This window comes from Vulpes lagopus, chromosome 4 (genome assembly GCF_018345385.1).
Source record: "Vulpes lagopus strain Blue_001 chromosome 4, ASM1834538v1, whole genome shotgun sequence".
NCBI classification, from domain to species: Eukaryota; Metazoa; Chordata; class Mammalia; order Carnivora; family Canidae; genus Vulpes; species Vulpes lagopus.
This window is the reverse complement of record NC_054827.1, coordinates 121,588,022-121,611,250: the sequence shown is the minus strand read 5'-3', so window position 1 is coordinate 121,611,250 and position 23,229 is coordinate 121,588,022. Positions and strand designations below refer to the sequence as shown.

The following is a 23,229-nucleotide window of genomic DNA, read 5'->3' as shown; positions in this document are numbered from 1 at the left end:
CAGAGGAGACTTGAGTGCCTCATGAGACGTCACTGTGACAGAACAGGTCCTTGCTCTCAGTCCCAAACGGGATTAACAGGGTGTGTCTGCACATGATGGAGCACACTGGGGCCAGCGGGGCCAGGGAAGAGACCAGGTGCACAGGACGGCAGCCTTTATTAACAGGGCTCAGCATCTTCCTGCCTCATCTGTGAAACTACTTATTTTTTGAACTTTTTCCTCTTCAGAGCCTTCCATTCACCTTCCTGAGTGGCCAGACTGTTAAAAAGCTGTTTCACTTTTCGCTTTCTTTCCGCATCCCTTAAAAAAAAAAAGAAAAAGAAATCATTTTTACATTAGGTTTTGCAGGATGTTTTGTCCTTTTCCCCACATGACCCACTGGCAGCTCATGTCCACACGGGCCAGGGCACTCACAGCAGGGAACACAGCAGTGACTACCTGGGCCCAGAAGTCACCCTAGGGACACCTGCCACCACTGCCCGCTCACCGTTCCAAGGTCTCCGAGAGTTGCATCCGTGCCAGGAACTGGTTATCCCTGCGGATCTCCCGGACGGCTCCTTTAAATTCACGCTTGTGTTTGTGGATCAGTCTTTTTCTTTCCTGTTCCTCCTTGCTGCTTCCCTGCTTCCTTCCAAACTCGAGGCTGGAGGGGTGGGGAGCCAGTGTCAGGGGTCCAGCCCACCTGCCTCCCCCTGCTGTCTGCCTCCTGAAGGCTATCCCTGCCCCTGCCCCCACCCACCCCACACTGGGCCCCTTGCAGTGGGGCTGGCACGCACACTTTGACCAGCCGGGGGGTGAAGAGCCTCAGTGGCACGGGCTTGCTCTTCTCACAGACCAGCGGCCGGCAGCGCTGGCTCTGCTTTCCCATGTCGGTCAGCATGCTCAACGTGCTCTGGCACAGCTCCTGAAACACAGAGGGGAGTGGGGACACTAAGGCTGGAAGAGGCATGCCTTGGAGAGCGGACAGACTTGCCCGCTGCCTCGCCCCTCTGGGCCCATGACCTCCTCTGCTTACAGGGGTGTGGCCATCGGGGAGCCCCAGCGGCTCGTCAACAGGTGGGGGTGCCTGTGCACTGCAGGACGGCTCACACTTTTGGGGGCAGTACAGACCTGCTGACGCCCTTCTAGAAGGCTCCTGGGGCACTGAGGAGTAGAAACAGCCAGTGCTTCAGCATCTAGCACATAGTGGAATTGCCTTTCCCAGAGAAACTTGTCATGATGGGCATGAATCACTCCCCTTCACAGACACACATGGGAGCCTATCCTGTACCTGGGGCGGCCAGGGGTGCAGGGGCAGCCCATAGGGAGCTGTGCTATAGGCACGGAGCAAGACCTGATGGTCTGACCAACAGAGCCAGAGGTTTAAGGCACCTCCATCATGGCTGTGGCTCCCAGAAGAAACAAATGGCTGGGCTTCTGAGAAACTTTCTAGAAGCCAACCTGCTGACGGTTCTGTTCTTTTCCCTCATGTAAGTGTATCCTGGAACTCAAGCTTCTTGCGTCACAGGCATAGCCACCTGTACCCCTTGCCCAGACGTTTGCCTCTGAGGGCCAGAGCCCGGTCTCCACGGGGACTACATGGAGAGCATGGCCAGCTCGGCCCATCTGTGGTCCAGGAACACCATCACGGCCCCTCCACCAGCCCAAATCCCGCGGGACCCTTACTCCTGAGGAAAGTAAGGGAATGAGACATGGCTTTAGGGACAGCATTCTGGGAAGCAGGAAGGGCAAGTGTAAAGTGTCCAGATGAGGGGGTCAGAGCAGGCTGGGGAGCATGCCAGGTCGTCTGGCCTCATGCATCCCAGTCCTGCCTTCGCCTTGTGTCCCAATAGCACCGACACCCCCTCTGGCAGAAGACAGGGTGGGGAGGGGGCACACAGGGAAGGCCCCGGATGTTAGCGTCGGAACAAGTAAAAGACAACTGTTTAACAAACACGTGGGAGTTTCAGGCCAAACTTAGAACATCCTTTAAGTGTTCCTGTCACCTTGTGAAGGACAGTGGGACTGTCCTCAGAAAATCTGTGAGGCCCAGGGGGGACGTGGATCTGGAGCTGCCGCCCTGGCTGCAGGCATAGAGCCGTGGAGCAGCTCTTACACTGAAGAGCCGGAGTCCATCCAAGAGAACAGTTATTTGGGCTCGGTTGTCCCACCACCCTAACTTCTAGAGCTGCGACCTCAAGGCGAGAAGGGGCGAGAAGGCCCACTAACCTGCTCCCCATTCCTGGAAGGAGCTCCGGGGCGAGGACTCACCTGGAGTTCCGGGGGGTGAGTGCGGTTGGCCAGGTGCTCCGTCAGCAGGGCCCTGAGTGGCCTCATGATGTCATGGAAGGCGGGCAGTGAGCTGTACAGTAGCGCACAGTGCTTCACCAGAGCCACACACACTGCCAAGCAGGATAGTCTGCAAGAGGGTGACACCCAGGGTAAGGGCTGGGAGCAGGAAGGAGACCAGCTCCTTCAGTCACTGCTAGAGCCAATCATCTTGGCTAACATGCAGTGTTGAGAAACCCAACACTGTGTTTCAGGAAGCTAAGCATCTGCCCACGTGCAGTGCCCACAATGGCCAATGGCTCATAGTATCAGGCGTGCAAAGTGCCCCGTATCCTGGGTAGAGAGGGCCGCTGTGCAAAACACAGCAACAACCTGAAAACAGTGGCTCCAACTTAAGTTTTTAAATTACTATTTACAAAATCAAGCAGACATATCTTGAAAAATAATGCACACATCCTGGGAAAGTTTTTTTTTTTTCATGGCCCGAATCAGACATTCCCACAGAAGACACAAAGATGGCCAGCAGCACTGGTTTCTAGAAAAACACAAATTAAAACCATGTCAAGTTAACACTTCATACCCCTCAGAAATTCTGTTAAAAAAACAAGAAATAAATGCTGATGAGGACATGGAAGATGCAAGACCCCTGTGCACCGCTGGCAGCATCTAAGGTAATAGAGCGCACAGAAAACACTGTAGAGTCTTCAAAAGAATTAAACACAGAACTACCATCTGATCCAGCAATTCTGCTTCTGAGTATATACCCTAAGGATGAAAAGAAGGGCCTTGAAGAGATGCCTGCACCCCCATGTTCACAGCAGCTAAGACACAGGAGCACCCATGTGTCCATGGACGGATGGACAGACAAAACGTAGTCTATCCGCATGATGGAACATTATTCAGCCGTAAACAGGAAGGATGCTCTGACACCTGCTAGCATGGGGTGAACCTGGAAGACACAGTGTTATGAAGTGAAATATGCCAGCCACGAAAGGACGGAGACTGTGTGGCCCCACTTCTAGGAGGCCCCAGAGAAGACAGATCCTCCAGACTGAAAGTATGTGGGGGACCAGGGGCTGGGGAGTGAGTATGTGTCAGGTATACAATCTGTCTTACAAGTGAGGACTTCTGGGGATGAACGGTGGTGTTGGCTGTGCCAGGGTGTAAATGTACTGAAAACCACTAACTGGTCTCTTAATGATTAAGATGGTAAACCTTCTGTTGTGTCTTTTGCTACAACCAGAGAATATTTCAAATCATCCATAATTTTAAAAAATCAGAGAACAAAGGGACTTCTGACAAACAGCCCCAGCCCTCCTGTGGACTGAATGTGTATCCCCCAAATTCACGTGCTAAAACCGAATTCCTAGCAGGACAGTGTCTGGAGGGGAGTCCTCCAATCCTTGAACAAGGCTGTGCTTCCTCGCACTTAGGTCCCTCATAGCCTCCAGAGAGATCTTGTAATCTCAATGAACTTTCCCTCCTTGATTAATTCCCATGCTTTAGTCTTTTTGATGCTGTTATAAATAAAATTTTAAAATTTCCTTTACAACTGTTCACCGTGTATAAACATGCAAGTTTTTGCTGACTTTGTACTTGGTTACCTCACTGTAGTAATTTATTAGATCTAACAGCTTTTTGTAGTCTTGAGGATCTCCCACATATAACATCTACCATCTGCAACAGTGACTCTGGTGTGTCCAGCTCCAGGCTGGCCGGATACTGAGCCCGCTCCCCTAGGTGCTGCAGGCCCTATACCTACCTGGTGTGGTTGGCCTCTGTCTTAGTCTGGGCCTTCAGTCTACTTGCCCAGCGGAGGGACAGGCCTGTCCTCTGCCATGTGGCCGTGTCCTCTTCATCAGAAACCAAGAGCAGTTCTGAGTTCTTCCCAGATGCTCTGAAAGGGTGCACCAGAGTGTAACCTGAAGTCCAAGCGAGACAAAGACAGAGGTGGCCTCTGAGCATTATGGGCTCACAGGGCAGGCTCTGCATGGTGAGGCAGTTAGAAGGCTCACTACTGACACACGCATCCTGTTTTTACTACACAGTAGTGGGGTTCCAGCTTCCGTAGGGGTGATTGAGGGCACAGGGTCAGGTGCCTGACCTCGTGAGGGAGACAGGCAGTAGCCAACACCCATGAGACAAAAGGGAACAAGACGGAGGTGGCACGGTTAACCCGGTCAGAGATGGCCTATCCCAGAAGATGGTGGATGCCAGCAGAGAGGACTTAACCCCGTCACCACCCAGAAGAGCAACCGAGGCAGCAGGCAGGGCTGGCCAGGCACAGTCTGCTCTGGGCACAGCAAAGCCAGTGGTGGCAGGGTGGAGGGAGAGGGACACAGGGCCAACACCCGGCGAGCCCACTGCCTGCCACTTGCAGCCTCCAGAGCTTTCTGCTGCAGCACTTGGCCTTGAGCTACGACCATCTCTGACAGGTCCTCAGGGTATGACCGCACCTCTCCAAACCTACTCCTTGCTGCCCTGGCCCTAGCACACAGCCGCATTGGCATAGGGGTCAGTGAGTTGGGGTGCAGCAGCTGCGTGCAGGAGGGTCTGCTATGAGGTCTCAAGAGAAGTAGGACAGACAGTGTGCTTAGGGTCCTGAATGGAAGAGCTGCCAGGGCTGAAGTCCCCGCCCCTGCCCAGATCCACACGATGTACTAATGATTAGGGCAGGAAAAGTGATCCTATGGACACAAAACAGCAAGGGGCGGAGACCAAGCGGTGCCCAGACAACCCGAGAGGGAAGTGAGTGTGTCTGCACCGTGAGCGCTGCTAGAGGGAGGCAGGGGACCTAAGACCTGCGGGACAGTCTAGAAGGTCGACAGATGCTGGAACTCCTCCTCATTACAATGTTGCTTCTGACGGTCACTCCTTCCAAAATTCCTAGCGCTCTAGAAACTACACAGACAGGACCGTACACTAGAAACACAATGCGGCCACTCTAAGTGCAAATGTTCTTATATGAGAGAGTAATAAAAGATAGGTCTTAATGATGTATTCATTTAACCCCAGATGTAAAACTGTTATTTCAACATATTATCACTTCAATCTAAACAAACTGAGAAGTTTTACATGTTTCTGACAGTAAGCAGTGGCCATCTGGGGGACAAGGCACCAATGGTGCTGGTCGCGTGGTGGATGGACTGGCAGGACCCGGCTCTCTCCTGGGCGGCATCCACACAGCTGCAGAGGACAGGAAGGCTGCTACTCTGGCCGATGGGGCTTCAGATATCTTGTCTATCTTCCCCACGTTCACGCTCTCCACACAAGTACCAACAACTTGTAAACATGCAGGGAGAATATATGCTTGGAGAAGCTCTGTTGAACCACTCACCTTGGCCATGCTTATTTGGAGTTGCAATGTAAAGGATCCCAAGGAGGAAATTCACGAGCTCAGGTATGAACCTCCGAGACAGAGACACATAGTCCAGGAACATGCAGCACACGAACAGGCCCTTCACCACGTCGTGCAGAGACAGGATGGGACACTGGCATTGGGAGCACAGGCTGCGGTCAGCAGTCAGGAACAACATCCTCAAAGGCCACACTGGCTTCCTGACTGAGCTGTGGCCCCATACAGCAGTGTGGTCCAGTGGGCACAAACCAGGTCAAGAGCCTGGGTTGGCCCTAGCATCCTGCCTTTCTGAGGAGACCCACTGCATTGCAAGTGCCACCAAGCGTGCACCAGTCAGATGCCAGACTTTTGAAGCGGATGGCAACAGAGACCCACATCAGACTTACTTGCTGTCACCACTGACCTGAAGGGCTCTTTTTGGTATCAACCCCTCCCCAACCTTATCTGGGGCCACTTCTGGGTTATCTTCCCAGACCCGCTTCGATGAGGCCTTCCCGTGCTTGGCCCCAGATAGTGACACCCCCCAGGCTGGCTCAGCTGCGCCAGCCACACACACAGGGAAGGACATACCTTGGTGAGCAGCTGGCTCATGCACACCAGCGCAGGCGTTGTGACGGGGTGCCAGAAGTCAGAGGTTGGAAATAACATCCCAGCAATTTTCAAATAAATGAGCTAGAAAGGGAACGTCACCACACAGATTAGAGAAATGAAATTTAAAATCTGGCCTAGGGCAGCCCTGGTGGCTCAAAGGTTTAGAGCCGTCTTCAGCCCAGGGCGTGATCTGGAGACCCGGGATCAAGTCCCACATCGGGCTCCCTGCATGGAGCCTGCTTCTCCCTCTGCCTGTGTCTCTGCCTCTCTCTCTGTGTGTGTGTCTGTCATGAATAAATAAAATCTTAAAAAACAAAACAAAACAAACAAACAAAAACAGGGCAGCTCTGGTTTAGTGCCGCCTGCAGCCCAGGGCGTGATCCTGGAGACCCTGGATTGAGTCCCACGTTGGGCTCTCTGCATGGAGCCTGCGTCTCCCTCTGCCTGTGTCTCTGCCTCTCTTTCTCTCTGTGTCTCTATGAATGAATAAATAAAATCTTAAAAAACAAAACAAAACAAAACAAAACACGGCCTAACGAAGGGCCCAGGAGCAAACCGCTGTAGGCCCTCATGGGGAAAGGCTGTAGATTTGAACACACCCCACCTCCATGGCGGCCTGGTGGCCCAAGCGCCTCCCCGGCCACCTGCCTGCACACGCCGGGCACGGCCAAGCTCTCTCCACCACACCGCACCCACACCAGACTTCATCCGAGCACCCGCTAAGCCCTGAGGAGCCCCCCAACAGCCTGACAGGAACAGGCAGAGGACACAGCAAGACCCACTCACCAAAACAAATTTCTCTCATACATGAGAACATCCTTGGCTCGGCTCACGATGAAAGAAATGCAGGCTTATAAGGCTACATCACAGACCACTACTTTTTTTCTCAAATGAGTAAAGAGAAGCTGGGTACTTGGGTGAGGCTGTGGCAAGGCTGTGGCATGGGGAGGGGCGGGAGAAGCCTTGCGGACAAGCGTCGGAAACAGGAAGAACATGCTCCCTCCATGGACGCACTGAGTCCACAGTGTGAGCGACAGCTCCGGCCTGCACCCCTGGGACTGAACTGCAAATGTGGCTGCAGGCAGTGGAAGGTTACCCCGGAGACGATGGGCTTGGAAGCCAACAACCACTGGCCCTTACTTTTCAGGGATGACCCAGGCCAGGTGCACTCACAGGCCGCCCATCCAGAAGGCACCATAGGGGCTGGTTCTCAGAGCAGATAAGCAGCCCTGCACCCCGGCTCTGTAGGATCTGCAGGGCCCTCCATCTTGTCTGAAGGCACAGAAATCCCCCCTGAACTCCCAAAACTGGACCACTTTGAAAATGTCATGTGGGAGACCCCACGTCCTCCTTCCTGCTCCTGGCAGGGGGTCCAGCACCAACCTGCTGTGAGGGCCTTCCACAGAGCCCTCCATGCCACCCTATCTGTGATCCCAGAGAACACGAGGCCTGGGGAGGCAGAGGAGAGGATGGCCCGCCTGGTTCCTGGCTTGCTCCTCCTCACTTTGCCTGTCACGGACCGCATGTGTCCACGAAAAGGGCAGTGTTGACAGTGATGGTCCCCACATACTGGCTGCTGAGTCCCAGCTGTGAGACGGCCGTGTGACATGTTAACTCCTGAATCCTCATGGCAGGTCTCCAGGACAAGAGGCGACCACTGCCTCTGATGATAGATAAGGCAAGAGGCCAGGACCACGCGGGTCCTCAGGGGGCTGGGACGGGCCCTGCTGCACAGTCTTGCACCAGCACACCATGGGAAAACAGGCCACCACAGCGGTTAAATAGGGGAGTGTCTACTGAGGGCTGAGGCTTACAAGGAAAGTCACCAGCCACAGCTGAAGGACACAGCTTCGATCCTGCTTCGAGGAGGCCATGAAAACCAGGAACACAAACCCGGTATTTTTAAGTTTCTGTTAATCACTCCTTCTTATTTCTGCAGAAACCCTAGAACACTGGACAGACTGAGCAAGTACTTCACGGTCACCAACATGGACGAAGTGGCTGTGGCTGCCACAAGCTGCCAGAGCCCTCAGGGGCGCTCAGGTGCCTCAGCGAGTCTGTGGCAGAACCGTTGTGTGGGCTTGGTCCTCACCAACACACTCATTCTATTTGCCCTAAAGCCTCTTCGCCATTAGGGCCACCCACCACAGCTCCACTCATGTGGAATCAGCCCAGAGCTCCCTCTTTTATGAAACATTTCAGTTACTTGTTGGCAGGTAAACAATTCTTTCCGCCTTGTACCCATCTGTTCTCCAGCTCAATCTGGAGGCTCTATGGTCTGGTGAACCCACCAAACTGAGTGCCCCCTGTACTCAGCCAGCCCTTCTGGGCAGCTGACAGCACTGGCCCCTGGAGACTGAGACCAAGTCCCTGCTCACCACATCCAGGCTCGGAAACGCTACCCGGCCTCTGGCCTCAACAGACCCTTCCATCTCGTGCATGGCATCTCGTAGGACAAATTTTATGGAGTTGCTGGCAGAGTCAGGAAACATCTGGCAAAGATTATATAATTGCCTGTTGATCAGAAACACAGGTCAGGGGAAATGACTTCAGATAAGGCAATTAGAAAAAAAAGCCCCCCAACCTCCCATTCACCGTTTTCCCGTGAAATTGCCTGCTGAGTGGGCAAGATAGCTTGGAACCCCTGGATGACTCCACTTCTCCTCTTACGGATCTGGCTGGCCTTCTCGGAAATCAGATAATCTTTCTAATAGTGTTTGTTTTATATCAATCCTAAGAAGCTGTAACTTTTCAGCAATGATAGCAGAAGCCTAATGCCGCAAGGATCACATTCTATGTGCCAGAGTCAGCACACGGTTCCAACGTGCCATCCGCAGGAACTCACTGGTCCTTCACAAGCACTGCTGTGCTGGCAGAAGGAGGCATGGGAATGAGGGGTGTGCAATATGTGGCTGGCCACAGGGAGGCCCCTATGTGTCCTGGTGCTCACTAACCCTCCCTTCACCAAACCACCTCCAGCTGACCTGGGGCTGGGAGCCATGCTCCAGTCTCTGCTTTTACAGGGGTTCTGGTGCAGCGAGAGCTCAGCTGTCCCCAGGCAGGGTGGGAACAGGAAGACAGGAGGCACTGCCCTCCCTGACGCTCGCAGCATGAGATGTCAGGTTCCATTGAGGCACGGACCTGGAGTGGGCAGGTCTCTGGGCAATAACAGAACACGGTCTACCGCGTACCCCAAACACCTGTCAGCCTGTCCGAGTATAGCTTGAGATTTCATTGTTGAATGAACCAGAAAACAGGCTTCCAAACAGCATGAACAAGTCTGACATGTTCAACTGTCATAAAGTCAACGTATTTGCAGATAACAGCAGGTCTGTCTCCGGGGTGGCGGAAGGGGGCCATTACTGCTGAAATCACTGTGGCTCGTGTATGCCGTGGTGCCCGTTTACAAGGTCAACTGTGCTAACCCTGAGACATAGTTTTACGACTGCCCGTAGAAGAGTCACTCAACGCAGCCCCATATTCCAGTCAACCACCATTGTTACTTACACAACCAACTTATCAATTACTCCGAGGTCTGGGGTATCACTTGTAGCCAAATCTCCAACATACTCCAAAAGGAAGCCAAACAGTTTCTGCAGGAACATGGATTGGGAACAGAGTTCAGTGCTGACCCCCAGGATAAAATCACAGGAAAACAAGGTGCTGTCTGTCTCCCTGTTCTGGCTAAAACAAGTGCGCACGTGCCTCAGGGCCACTGCTCGGAACACGCCGACTGCAGGTCGAGGAGGGCTTGGGTACATACTTCTGCAGATGGGCAGACAGCACACAGGTCTTCACATGACCAAGGACGTGGCCAGCACTGCGCCTCATTCATAGGCGGGCAGTGCTTGCTGAGAAGAAAAGGCGCTCCAAGTCATTCATCTCCTTGAAAGCCTGGCTCTGCCATGCATGGGCCAGAGGAGCCATAGCCCCCCCCCCCCCGCCTCGGTGTCCCTCCTCCTCTGCTAGCTGAGGGTGACAGCATCTCCTCCTGGGCCTGGGTCACTGTGCGCACCTGGTGACTGGCAGCGTCTGGACACAACCGCTGCCACCACCACCACCCCCCAACACGCAATGCAACATGTACGAACTTCCAATTTTGCTTTGTTTCCTGCTGCAAGACTTGGATGGTTGCATGTTTTAATTCTTTCCACCACTAATAGCTGCTCTTCCATCGTTTTTCCTGATAATAAAGATTTCAGCTCCTCGTAGGATTCAGGGGCTGTCAGAAATGCAAAACACACTCCACAGTTAACATGCAAAAGGAGAAACACATTTCTGAGAACACAGAGATTAAAAACGAAACAATGGGGTGACAGTAATTCCCCAAGAGACAATTTCACGTGTATTCTACAAACATGTTTCACCTCCCACCATGACCACCGCTGGGAGACCTAATGTATGCTCTGGCATGTCCGGGGGTGAGGTGCAGTGGGACGACTATTTACCAGTGACCACGTAGCACCAGAGGAAGGACTTTACCGCCAGCATGTGGGGAGCAAGGCAGCAGGGTGCTGGTTTCAGTGTTCATGCTGGCTCAGAATGAGTTTGAAGGAACCACCCCAGACCCCCACCGCCTGCAGGCCATGTCCAGGGAAGCCAGCCTCTCTTGCTAGTTCATCCTCTGGAAGTGACTGTAAGTCACAGGACAATTTAGGACTGCTTGCTATAACTGGATGATTTTTCTACACACACAACACAACATACAACGTTCACTGTAAAGTGCCATGTGGCCAAATGAGAGCCCGGGTCTGAACACGGAAAGCCTCACAGGTGACTCCCCAGTCTCCCAGGCCCTTCCCGGCTCTCTGTGGCAGCCACATGGGTTTCCACCACAAAAGGCTGGCCATGGAAAGAGCACAGTGCCCTTCAATGGAAAGGTGTGTGTTGTCCTTGTTCTGCTTTCAGCCCACAAACTGCCTGCAGTCACACAACAAAGGCTGGCTAACACTCTGGCCAGATGCCAGACCATGCCAGTGACAAGCCCTGATGTCGTAGGTGGGCACATGTCCATGTGCCTGGGAGCACACCCTCAGTCTCCACTCTACTGAGGTGGCCCCAGAGAGGCAGACTTATTGCCAGGTCACGGAGATTATCCCAACGCATAAGCAGACCCAGTGTCTGTCTACCTGCAAATGTATAGGGCAGCTCGTTTCTGGCGGCTTCTCGAGCTTTGTGGCCATTGTTGGCCAACCTCTTCTGTGGGGCCAGCCGGGGCTCTGTGTCTGGCCGCCCAAAGTCCTCCTCGGTCTCTGTGTCTGAGTCCAGGTCTGAGTGCCCATCTGGGTCACTGCTCTCCTCTACGTTCTCGTCACTCGGGTCTTCGTGGTGATCTTCCTCACTCTCACCGTCACTGGCTTCCCTGCTCTGCTCTTCCTCCACGCTCATCTTTCCATCCTGGAGAATGGGGGAACCACAGGCCTCACTACCCAGGGGAGTACCCTGAACAACATGGAAATGCTGCACACACCTGGGGCAAAGCCGTGAGTGTGGCATTCACCCACTGACACCAGCTCCGGGCCCGCCTTGGCCAATAGGCCGGGGAACAGCTTCCTGATCTTGGGCGCCGGGGCTCCAGGGCTCTAGGCAAAGCTTAGCATCTACGTGGAGCAGTGGGACCCAAGCTGTGGCAGGCGCCCTGGTGGCCACAGGCACCAGCAGCTGTTGTCTGTAGCCTCCCACCACTGGCTCTGGGGCTGGGGAGCAGCAAGTCAGTGGGGGCTTCCCGGTGTCTGGGCCACATCCAGAGGTAGGTCACCCCTGACTATGCTCTCCTGCCAAATAACCTGGCATTCTGTGAGCACCTGGTTCTTCCCTCAGATCCTCTTCTGCTCAGCGTGCCTGGCCTCCTTCTCTTTCCCCACCTTGAAACAGGGCTGATTCATGCTAAAGAGCAGAGGGTGAAGTCCTCACAGCAAGTTTTAGAAACTCAATTATTTTACTTGCTCTCTCAAAGGCCCTGCCAAGCCTGCAGATAACCACACACTTATGAGCAAAGAGGCTGATGGGAGCGCACAAGTACATAGCACAAGGCTGGGGTGCCCTCCTCTAGGTAGCCTGCCTGGCCAGTCCACAGCCATGGTATTGGACCCACCTCGCACTCCCAGATGCAGAGTACATTCCATTCATTATGAACCTCTTCCATACCAGAAACCTTGCTTTGGGATTCACAGAGCAAGCCATCGAGTGAAGGAAAAACCTCTTACCGTGTAAGAAAGCAAACGCCTGTCGTCTTTGTCCAGAACGAAGTTGTCATTTAGGTCGTCCGCGGACAGGTGCTTCGGTTTTCTACTATCACTGCCCATGTCTTCACCGCGCATCCTCCGAAGCCTCGCAGCCTGTATAGGAATGAAGCACAGCCACCTGTGGCGCTTGTGCCACCGCGCGCCTGTGGCAGGAGGCATGCGCTCCTCCCCTCCCCCAGGCCACACTCATGAAGGGCCTCTGAACCCGCTTTCCGCCTTAAGCTTCAACCTGGCTGCAGGTACCAGGGGAAGCGCCACATGCGATACTCCCCGCCCCAGAAACAAATGGAAACAAGTATTGCGGCACAAGTGTGTTCTAGCCACCAGGAAGGTAAGCCGGCTGTTCTAAGGTCTTTCTGGCTCAACCATGCAGACTTCATTCCCCACGATGCAGCTATGGAAGAGGGTAGCCACCACAGGAAGGTCTGCATGGCCAAGCCAGGCACTCAAGCATGCTGCCGTGTGTGGACAGGCCATGGGCCCGGAGAAATGGCCAGGTACAGAGCAGTGTGTCAGTGTTTGTCTTTGTTTCAATGTAATGAAACTTTAAAACCCTTTCTTAAGGCACAGGAGAAACGTTGAGAAGGCAGTGCCTTGTATCGTTAGCAGTTGTTTTAAGGTACAGGGATTAGAGCAAACATTTTTTTATTTGGTATTTTTGGGTATCATCTGCATTTTTCTTGCTTTTATAATAAAAAACGGGCACTTATAGTAAAATAAATATAAATTTTAAATAGAATAAGAAGATCCCTTTGATACAGTAACACATCTCAACCCATCTCAAAGATGGAGAAGGCAGGCCTCAAACATAGATCCCATGGCGCCCCGCATCACCACCACGGCCATGGCCACACCCATACCTCCAGCTTCTGGAGCCGCTCCTGCTCCTCCTTTGCCAGTTCCTCTTCCGTCTTCATCCTGTTAGAGGGTGGGGCCTTCATCTCAAAGCCCAGCTCTCGAACCATCATGTCATACGCATCAGGCTGGGCAGAAAGAAGAAACTTTTCATTTTTAGTCTTTTTAAAAAACGATCTGTGCAGGCAGCTTCCTGCATGTCTGGTAACATCTGGACACCATGAAGGAGGAAGTCAAATCGTACCCAAGTCTGTCCTGAAAGAAAGCCATTCTGATCTGCAGGACACTTAAGGTCACATAGGATTTTTCTGAGAAACTCTTCTCAAAACATACCTGCTTTATCAAAACTAAACACTGCTCATTAGGCATTAAGCCCACAAAACAAGCTGAGGTGAAGGAGACAGCAACAATGACAGCAACCCCCAAAGGTGAACACCTCACCCCATGACACAGCCACCTGGTAAAATCCTAGGAGCCAGACATGCAGATGAATGCAGCTTTTCTAATAATTTAGACTAAAAAGAATGTGGTAGGAATCAAGTACTGTTTGGAGAGAAAAATAACTGTATATATGGATGTACAGATGCGTAACAGGAAAATTCAGACACCACCTGAGGAAGCCCCCCCGCCCCCCAATCTAGTCCTCTAATCTTGAGGACTTCTTAACCACAAACAACCATTTTCTTTAATTATCCAGGAGTAGAAACTGAAGTCCCTTTTTGTGTAGCTCTATGTGGACATTACAAGTATCAAGACAGCTACATGAAAGTTCTCCGTGACACACAGGAGCTGAGAGACAAGGAGAGTGGCTGTACAGGTCCGGAGAGATGTTGGCCTCTACCTTTACCCCAGAGGAAGGTCAAGTCAACTTAATACCCACCTTGGGCTTCTCCTTTTGGTCCCTATTCTCAGACTTGGGTGTCTTATGAGCCAGCAGGGTCTGGATTTCTTTCCAGTCTTGATCCAGCTTCTCTGTGAGCTCCAGGGCGCCTTCCCGCTGTGCCTGTCTCTCCCTCTGGGGAAAGAGAAGAGACATGGCACATGCTACTAGTGCTGAGCTGCAAGCGAGCAGCCCCACTCATGTCCAGGCCATGCTCAACAGAGTCAACACTTAATGTATTGGCACAAGAGATACCATGAGAAATCAGTATCTTAAAAAAAAAAAATGGAAGCTACAGAATCTCATCACACAGAACTAATTTCCTGCTATAAACCATGCATCTAGAAGCTCCTAGCAGTTTACTGGTAGTAAAAGACCATAAAACACATCAAAATACAAAAATCAACCAGCTAAAAACACCCCAAGACCCCCACCCCCAAACACAACAGACCATAAGAAGTACATGTGATGAAATTTAAAATACTACTATTCAAAATGAATGCTTCTTTTAAATTTACAGAAAATGTTAAATACAGCCTAAAATTATACTAAAACTGTACAAGGAAAAAAAAGGCCAAAAGTGGTTTTGATGAGCGTCTCTGGTGATGGAGGCCCCCACTGGAGCGCTAACGCACCTTCTCCTGTTTTGACTTTGCAATGAGCTCTTCAATCAGTTCTTTGCGTGACCTTGGTTTCTCCTCATCCTCGCCTTGCTGCTGCAGGGTCTTCTTATGAAGGAGCCCGCCACCACCTCCAAAATGGGCGGCGGTCAGCTCAGCTGGAGACAAAGAGCAGAAAACTCATCTGTGAAGCCAGATGCTGGCTCAGTAACCCATTCCTGCAGCACTCACCAACCGTTATCGGAGTACAATCTCAAGAACCAATTCCATATTCAAGAAAAAACTCTCACACACAGTAGCTGTAGGAGACCACAGGAGCAGTAACACTTGAGAAACACCCAGCTGTATGGGAATGGTAACTGATACTAAATTTAATCTACTTTGTTACCATCTATAAGGAAGAAACTCAATATTATTCCCGCCCTGCAACTAGCCCTGCAACTAACACGATTGGTTCCACAGTTATAAAGACTAAAGAACCACGTAAACATTGTTAGTACAAACAATCTGCCCAAACTGATCACATGGTGCAGGAGAATGCACAAGAGTCTATGGTTGGGACTCAGGGGTCAGACAAATCGCTGTTTCTCTGAGCTCCTGGGTAAAGTAAGCTGAAGGGGCAGTTCAAATAAGATAACGGATATGTGAGAATGTTCTCAGCCTGCAGAAGCTGCTGCCTATCCACATACACGCTTTCTGAACATTCTCAAGCAAAAAAATACCCAAAGAACCCTGTGGGGGCAATGACTTGAGAGGTTAATGATCGGTGACACTGGTATCCCACGTTTTCCTGGGTCTCCAGGAAGGACAGGAAGAAAGTAACCAGGAGCAGACCGTCCCCTTGCCCCCAGCCCTCACCAGATAGCGTTCCTCGTTCCTCAGCGTCACTGTCACTGTCAACAATGTCATTATGCTTTTCAATGTCTGCCAAAGACTGGCCGTAATGAGTTAATTCTTCATCCTCATTGAGGTTGTAGATGCTTTTTTTTTCATGTTGTCGCTGACAGAAGAGGGAGAAAAATCAGTTTCCTAAAATTTCCACGTTCATTTAATGGCAAAGCCCAGTTATTTTCCCACTATTTGTATAATGTGACAACCTAGCCCAAAGCACATAAGATGATTCTGGGTCATCTGAGCAATGATTCAGATATAAACAGAACCCACAGAAGGTAAATGAATCAACGGGCCAGCCAAAGCCACTGGGAAATCATGCCAGTGTTCCACAATCTACTTGCTTTTCCACCCGACCGAGCTGGGTTGCACATTGGTCAACGACTCCCAGGACACATCATTACATGTGTTCCAGTTAACATACCTTTCCACCCCGCTGGTGGCTAGACAAGGTAGAGCACTGGCCCACTGGACCTTGGGGGGAGTGCCCACCCAAGTATAGGTGAGCAATGGGGCAACCACCTTCTTGTGCCTGACTTCTGTGTATAACCACAGCCTAAGGCCCTCCTCTCCTTGTCTAGCATACCTGCTGTTCCAAGGCAAACCTCTTCATCATCTTCTCCTCTGGACTCATGCTGCTACTGTATTCCCCAAAGCGCTTATCAGTGAATACGTTAGACTTATCCCTTTCCTTGTATTCCTTCAGTAATGTCTGGGTACGCTGGAAAACAGATCACAGAGACATCTCAGGCTGGTCCTGGCAACTCTGAGCTCTGATGGCTTGGTGATCTCGGTCCCTCAAGAAGAAATGCTTCCACAAGGGGACACACAAGGACTCCACTGAATTGTAGGATGCCATGGCCACCTGGCCATTCTGTATGCCCTACAGGCCACTGAAACCAACAGTCAAAAAAAGGGCTCATCTACTGGCTGGAAAAACAGATCTCAGTTACAGAGGAAGTGGGGTTGTTACCATACAATGAAGGCAGAGAGGCTGGGGCTTGCGGGGCTCTCTGGAGCGTGCCTCAGGACTTCTGTGTCCAGCACTATAGGTTAGAGAATATCAGAGCAGGATGCCTGGGTGGTTCCATCAGGGAAGCATGTGCCTTGGGCTCAGGTCATGATCCCGGGGTCCAGGGATGGAGTCTTGCATTGGGATCCCTGCTCCAGCAGGGAGTCCACTTCCCCCTCTCCGTCCTCCCCTCCCCCTGCTCACCCTCTCTGTCAAATAAATAAATAAAATCTTAAACAACAACAAAAAAAGAAAATCAAAAGCAATCAGAGCAAAGCCCAACAAAGGAACACTAAGAAGTGGCTCAGTCATGTAGACACCAGAAGCGCTGTGGTTCTAGCTGAGAGTCAGGGAAACATGAACAAGGAGTCACCACAGAAGCCGAGCACATCAACAACAACGTGATGACCAATTACAGACATGGACTGTAGCAGAATTGCGTATTTTCTCTGTCACATGATGCCTTTATCTGTACAGTCGATCCTTGCTCCTCCTGGAGTCTAGATCTGCACATTTGTCTGCTTGCTAAAGGTTATGTGACCCCAAACCACTGCCCAGGGCACCTTCGTGGTCATTCATATGTGTGGGGCCTAGGAGGTACAGTCAAGAATGTGATGGCTCGGACTCTGCGGGGCACCTGTAAGAGGGAAATAGCAATAGTACCTCCTGTTGGCTGCTGCTATGGGATCACAAGAGTTTACACAAGGTGGCTCAGGACAAAGCCGGGGACAGGTAGTGTTTGTTGTGTGTTACACACTCAAGTCTGGATTTGGGTCTCAGCTCCCCTACTCCTGACCTAAAGAAAGTTCTGGAATGATTCCTTGTTTTGGTTCCTCACGCATAAATGGGGATAATGCCAGTACTTCCCTCATAAAGGCTAGCTGTGGGGATTCAATAGACGTTTCTTGATAAAACATCTATTCCACTGGAAGGATCCCAAATACATTAACTCTACTTATCTCACCACTTCTGTGAGAAACAAGAAGAGGGAGGCCCAGCCAGCACAGGATGGCACTGGGATCACACCTGTAGTATCACCACGCAGGCGGGTGGTGCCCAAAGTGCTGCCACGGATCGGAGGAGACACATGGGACATCACATTTACTTCTGAGGGCCTGTCACCAGCGAGAAGACCAGGACCATCTTGCCACCCCATTTGCCCTGACACACACTACATGCTTTAACTGCCCTGAACGACCTGAGTTCCTTCTGGACAGCTCTGAGCTCTCCCACCCCAGGCAGTGCCGCACACTCCATAACAGGGGACAAGATACCTTTGTCCCCACCAGTAACATTCTACTCACCCTTCTGAGCTCAAGTGTGACTCCCTCTATGAAAAAGTTTTTGGTTTTCCGGTTATGTGTATTTCCTATTATGTATATCACATATGCTTTCTTACTACATATATATATATATATGTATATAGGTACAAATACGTGTGTGTATATATATATATACAAATATATACACACACACACACTATATATCCTGACTGTGAGCCCCCAAAGCACTGGGGACAAGAGGAGGCATCAACACAGGCCTCGAGGCCATTCACCGCAGGCCTTCAGCACAGAGCAGGAGGTATTACAGGTGTGAGCAACTGGCCCTATTTGGGCTGTAGGGCTTGGGAAAGTATCAGAAATGGTGACTTGTACTGGCCACCAAAGCATGTGCTGGGATAAGACAGGACCTTTTGGACAAGCTGAGTTGCAAGAGGCAAAGCAAGGACAACAGGTTGCGGCCAGATTGTGGAGTCTGAGAATGACAAGCTGAAAAGTTTAAGAATAATAGCTAGTGTTTAGACAACTTACTATGTGCTAAATATGCCATTTTATTTAATCTTAAATGACCATTAGGGAAAGGAAGGATATTATTATCCTTGCTCTGGTTATGAGAAAACACTTAGCTAGTGGAAACAAACATGGTTGCTCTAGAGCCCAGGCCACCCGGTCCCCACACCTGCCTTGGGGTATGCTGTACGGGCCTCATCACCGGCTGCTGAGTCTGCCTTGTCAGTTCAAAGATGGCCTGCTTGTTGCAAACTATGGCATCACATAAGTGCAGGGCCTGGAAGGCAGGGGTCAAGTCTTCCCTTACCTTTATCTCCCAGCAGCTGGAGGGAGCTTACACCTGAAGTTCTCTGGGCGCTTCAGGCTTCTCCTTCAAATCGAATGCAAACCCAGCCCTTAGCTGCGTCCTTGGGAAACGTAGGTCCTTTCTGTGCCCTATCTTTTCCACCTACCTTAATTTTTTCAACAGGGTACTGTGTCTTCCTTATAGTAACAACAAACATTGTTAAACCTAAAAACCTGCCTCAGAGGCTGCACATGGAATGCGGAATGCCATCTATACGGAGCCTGAAAGGCACAGAATACTTTGGGGCTGGAAACACAGAGGTGGCATTTCAGTCTTCCTGCGAGGGACAGGGTGCTGTGCTTGGAAAGAGAGATGCACTTGTTCTCCGAGCATCTGTGGCATATCCACCTTGCAAAGAAAAAGATGCACCACCCCTAGACCAGAGGCTCCAAGTCCCCTAGAGAACAGGCCATAAACTGCGCGCACAGATGCCAGAAGCACCGAGGGACCGGCGCACAGGGCTGCAGGGCGTCCCCTGGGCGCCAGGTTCCCGGGGCGGCTCCCCGCAGCACACAGGATCGGGGTGACTCACGCTCAGCTCGCGGGAGTCACGACCCACAGGGGTCCGGCCCCGTCCTCACCACCGGCCCCGTCCTGACCGGCGAGCACTCTCCAGACCGCCCGTCCCCCCTCGCCGCCCCAGACCCCGGCAGTCCTTACCTTCTGGACGGCCCGCGCTCGCGACACCCCGGGCTGCCCCACGGCGTGGCGCGCCTTCCTGCCCAGGACCGGGAACTTCTGCCGGTTCACCTTCACTTCGAACGGGTTGGGGTTGGGCCTCGCGCGGCCGCTCTGCGCCCCCGCGGGGGCCCCGGAGCCCTTCCGGCGAAACGCGGCCAGCCTAGCCTTCCCCATGGCGAACCCCCCAGTCCGCGACGCCGGGTCCCTCGGCAAACGCGTGCGGGAACCCGGGAGCTGCTCCGCCCTCGTCCCGCGAGAACCTTCCGGCGAGAAGTATATGCGACTTGCCAGGAGCCTGCGCGCCTACGGTCGGGCGACTACAACTCCCAGCAGGCCACGCGCGCCCGACGCGCCGCCGTCTCCTCCCGCCGCACGGCCTTCTGGGAGCGGTAGTGCCCTGCGCGGCGCGGCGGCGCGGGGAGCGCTCGGGCGCCCTCTGCTGGGAAGCCGTTGGAGGGAGCCGGCCGCTGTGAAGTAGGCGGCGGCGGCCGCGGCGGCGGCAGTAGCCGTCGCCGCCCGGGCGGGGGGCAGCCTCGGTCGGTGAGCCCCTCCGGGGGCCGGGGCTCGGCAGACACTCCGGGCGGCCCGGGAGCCGGGCCCTGAGGAGAGAGTTGCCCGCGCCAGGCGCGAGCGATGGGGCCGAGAGCCCGGGCCCCGGCGAGGCGGCGGTGAGCGCGGAGTTCCCCGGCGGCAGCGCCGCCAGCTCCCCTGGCCCCAACCTCACCCCCTCCCCCGCCGGAGGCCCGGGACGCGAGGACGGCGAGGGCTCCCCCGGCCGGCGCCGGCGGCAACAGCGGCAGAGAGAGCGGCGGCGCCGCAGGCGGGCCCGGAGGCGGCGCGGCAGCTGGTGGCTGTGGCGGTGGCCGTGGCGGCGGCGGCGGCGGCGGCGGCGGCGGCGGCGGGAGCAGCAGCCACAGCTGGAGCGGCGGCGGCGGCGGCGGCGGGGCAGCTCCCTCGGGCCCCTCGAGGGGTCGCCCGGCCGGGTGGCGTCCTGCGGGCCATGCGCCGAGGCGGCGGCGCCCCCTGCCCCCTCCCCGCCTCCTCGGGCCCGCGGACCCCGGCGGCGGCGGCGGCGGCGGCGGCGGCGGCGGGCGGCCGTGGAGCTGGAGAACCTCGTGGCCAACACGCTGCTGCTGAAAGCGCGCCAAGGTGGGTGCACGGCGGGCGCCCGGCCCCCCGCCCACCCGCACCCTCCGAGGAGCCCCCGCCCCCGCCCGGAGCCCCGCCCGCTGCCCTGCACCCCTCTCGGCACCTCGAGACCCGAGTTAGGCTAGTCTGCGCCCCCGCCCCTTGGTCTGAGCCTCCCCGCGGCGTCCGGTGGTGGTGGTGGCGGTGGTGGCGGCGGTGCGTGCGCGCCCGCGCCGGGAGCAGGGCCCTAACCCGAGGCGAGGAAGCCAGGCCAGGAGCGAAGCCGGCCAGAAGGGACGTGCTGTGGGGTCTGCGGACGACGAGCAGAAGCCTGTGCATGCCCTGAGCGGGGGCCTGCCCTTAGTGTGCGCGGACTGGTACTGCAGCGCGGCTTCTTGATTTTGAGGTTTGACCGCAAGCTTTAGGGTGCGTAGAGTGGGTGTTACCACGACGCGCCGACGGAGGAAACGGGGTGCGAATTCACCCTGACGTCGCGGAAAAGCAGCAGCTGGCCCAGCCCTTCCGCGCAGATGGCTGGCTGGTGGGGTCCTCTGTAGCCCAAGAGTTGGGAGAGCAGGCGACAGAGCTGCCCGCCTGTGGTTCTTCAGCCCCTGGGCTCCTGCGGAGTCGGTGACGGAGCAGGAGCTGCAAGCGCGATAAATGTGGCCTGCAGGTGCACAATGGCCAGAACTCTGCTGAAGAGCATGAGCAAGGTGCGTTTTGTGCACCATGTCCCCAGCCCTGGGGTTCTGTCCTGGGCCCACATGGCCGTGGAGCGGTGCTCCTGGTGCCTTGGGGTGCTGTTGGGAAGCATCAGTGAATTCCTCTTGTGATCGGAATAGTGAATAAGGCTCTGTGGGAGAAGGTCACCTGGAATACAGTTCTCTCAGGTCTTTGGGCTTTGTTTTCTTCTTAATCCACCCCCCTTACCATTTGTGTCCTAAGTGTCTTTCAGAAGGAAAGATTGGATGAGAAAGTGCCTGGTTCCTCAACTCACTGGAGACCTTGAGTCAAACATTGAACAGAAATTCTCCACAAAACATTCTCTGACTGGTGCAGAGAATTAGATACCCAGGTTGGGGTTTAAATGGAAGGATCCAGATTTATTTTGTAAAATGTCTCTTATTTTAAGAATTGAGAATAGAGCCCTCATCTCAATATTTTTGTGTGCTCACCTGGGTTATCTTGAATAGAAGACCAAGGAAGGGCAGAAAGAGAACGGGGTCTTATTTTTCTGTTAAGGCAATGGGGTGAGCTCAGATCAGTGTGTTTCATTGAAGCATTTCATTGTGTCTGGTGTTTCTCACTTTGACTCCAGATTGGTCACAGAGGTGAATTGTCATCCTCCGTGAAAAACCCATCTGACCCATTGCTCAACTGGTCTTTTCCACTGTACCATCATCTTTGGGTGTAATGTATGAAAACAGACTTGTGTCAAGCACACTTCCATACAGTGCTGTAGAGATGAGACAAAGAGGTAAATATAAGTGCTAGCTAAGTGCTAAATACATAAAACCAGGGGCGGCCACCTGGCTCAGTCACAAGAGCCTGTGACTCTTGGTCTCAGGGTTGTGAGTTCAAGTTCCACGTGGGATATAGAGATTACTTAAAATCTTAAAAAAAGGGATCCCTGGGTGGCGCAAAGGTTTGGCGCCTGCCTTTGGCCCGGGGCGCGATCCTGGAGACCCGGGATCGAATCCCACATCAGGCTCCCGGTGCATGGAGCCTGCTTCTCCCTCTGCCTGTGTCTCTGCGCCTCTCTCTCTCTCTCTCTCTGTGACTATCATAAATAAATAAATAAAAAATTAAAAAAAAAAATCTTAAAAAAAAAAATCATAAAACTAGTATTTTCTGCCAAAAAGCCTTTTGAAAGCCTGCTTTCAAAAGAGTTTTAATTTTTGTTCCCTAAAGTATTAACTCGTAGTAGTATAATTGTTAGGAGTTCTGCCTCTTGCCAACAGAGGATGTTTACTTCTGTTTTCAAAGAGTCATGTCCTTGTGATGAATGCTTAGAGAAGTTGAATATGAAATATCACAAAGATGAATATATGCTGAGTGTTGGTTATAACTTAGGGCTGTTCTCTCAAGTCGACAGTTTATTTGCTTTAGAAGCTCAAGTGGGATCCCCTAGGGAGTGTCTTCTTGAACGTGTCTGTTCATTGCTAGTTCCTTATTTAGTTTCTCTGGCTCAGTTATTAAAAAATTAACATTTGAGGGATCCCTGGGTGGCGCACATTTGAAAGAAGCATATGTAACACGGCAGTTATATGTTGGCCTTCACTGTTGGTTTAACATTATGAATGAATCCAGTCATTTTCTTTCTTTCTTTTTTTTTTTTTTTTAAAACCTTGACCTGCTTTTTTTTTTTTTTTTTTAATTTTTTTTTTTATTTATTTATGATAGTCACAGAGAGAGAGAGAGAGGCAGAGAGACACAGGCAGAGGGAGAAGCAGGCTCCATGCACCGGGAGCCCGATGTGGGATTCGATCCCGGGTCTCCAGGATCGCGCCCTGGGCCAAAGGCAGGCGCCAGACCGCTGCGCCACCCAGGGATCCCGAATCCAG

General features: G+C 52.9%; 2 protein-coding genes across 2 annotated transcripts in view; one reads left to right on the top strand and one right to left on the bottom strand.

The window, feature by feature from the left end:
* Positions 1-139: 139 nt before the first annotated feature.
* On the bottom strand, positions 140-19,832 carry NOP14 (NOP14 nucleolar protein). Its single transcript, XM_041751487.1, has 18 exons — positions 19,517-19,832; positions 16,295-16,429; positions 15,676-15,817; positions 14,833-14,975; positions 14,198-14,332; positions 13,323-13,445; positions 12,424-12,555; positions 11,347-11,614; positions 10,309-10,439; positions 9,725-9,810; positions 8,596-8,731; positions 6,197-6,298; positions 5,606-5,759; positions 4,031-4,190; positions 2,251-2,398; positions 777-904; positions 488-643; positions 140-300 (listed from the first exon to the last, which is right to left on the bottom strand). The coding sequence occupies exons 1-18, from the start codon at positions 19,709-19,711 to the stop codon at positions 201-203; spliced, it is 2,574 nt and encodes an 857-aa protein (XP_041607421.1). The 5' UTR covers positions 19,712-19,832; the 3' UTR covers positions 140-200.
* The window catches only part of GRK4 (G protein-coupled receptor kinase 4), a 101,914-nt gene continuing 98,394 nt past the window's right edge, over positions 19,710-23,229 (top strand). The window contains exons 1-2 of the mRNA XM_041751134.1: positions 19,710-20,006; positions 20,044-20,686. Coding sequence (XP_041607068.1) covers positions 19,710-20,006; positions 20,044-20,686 — 940 coding nt within the window. The remainder of the gene's footprint in view (positions 20,007-20,043; positions 20,687-23,229) is intronic.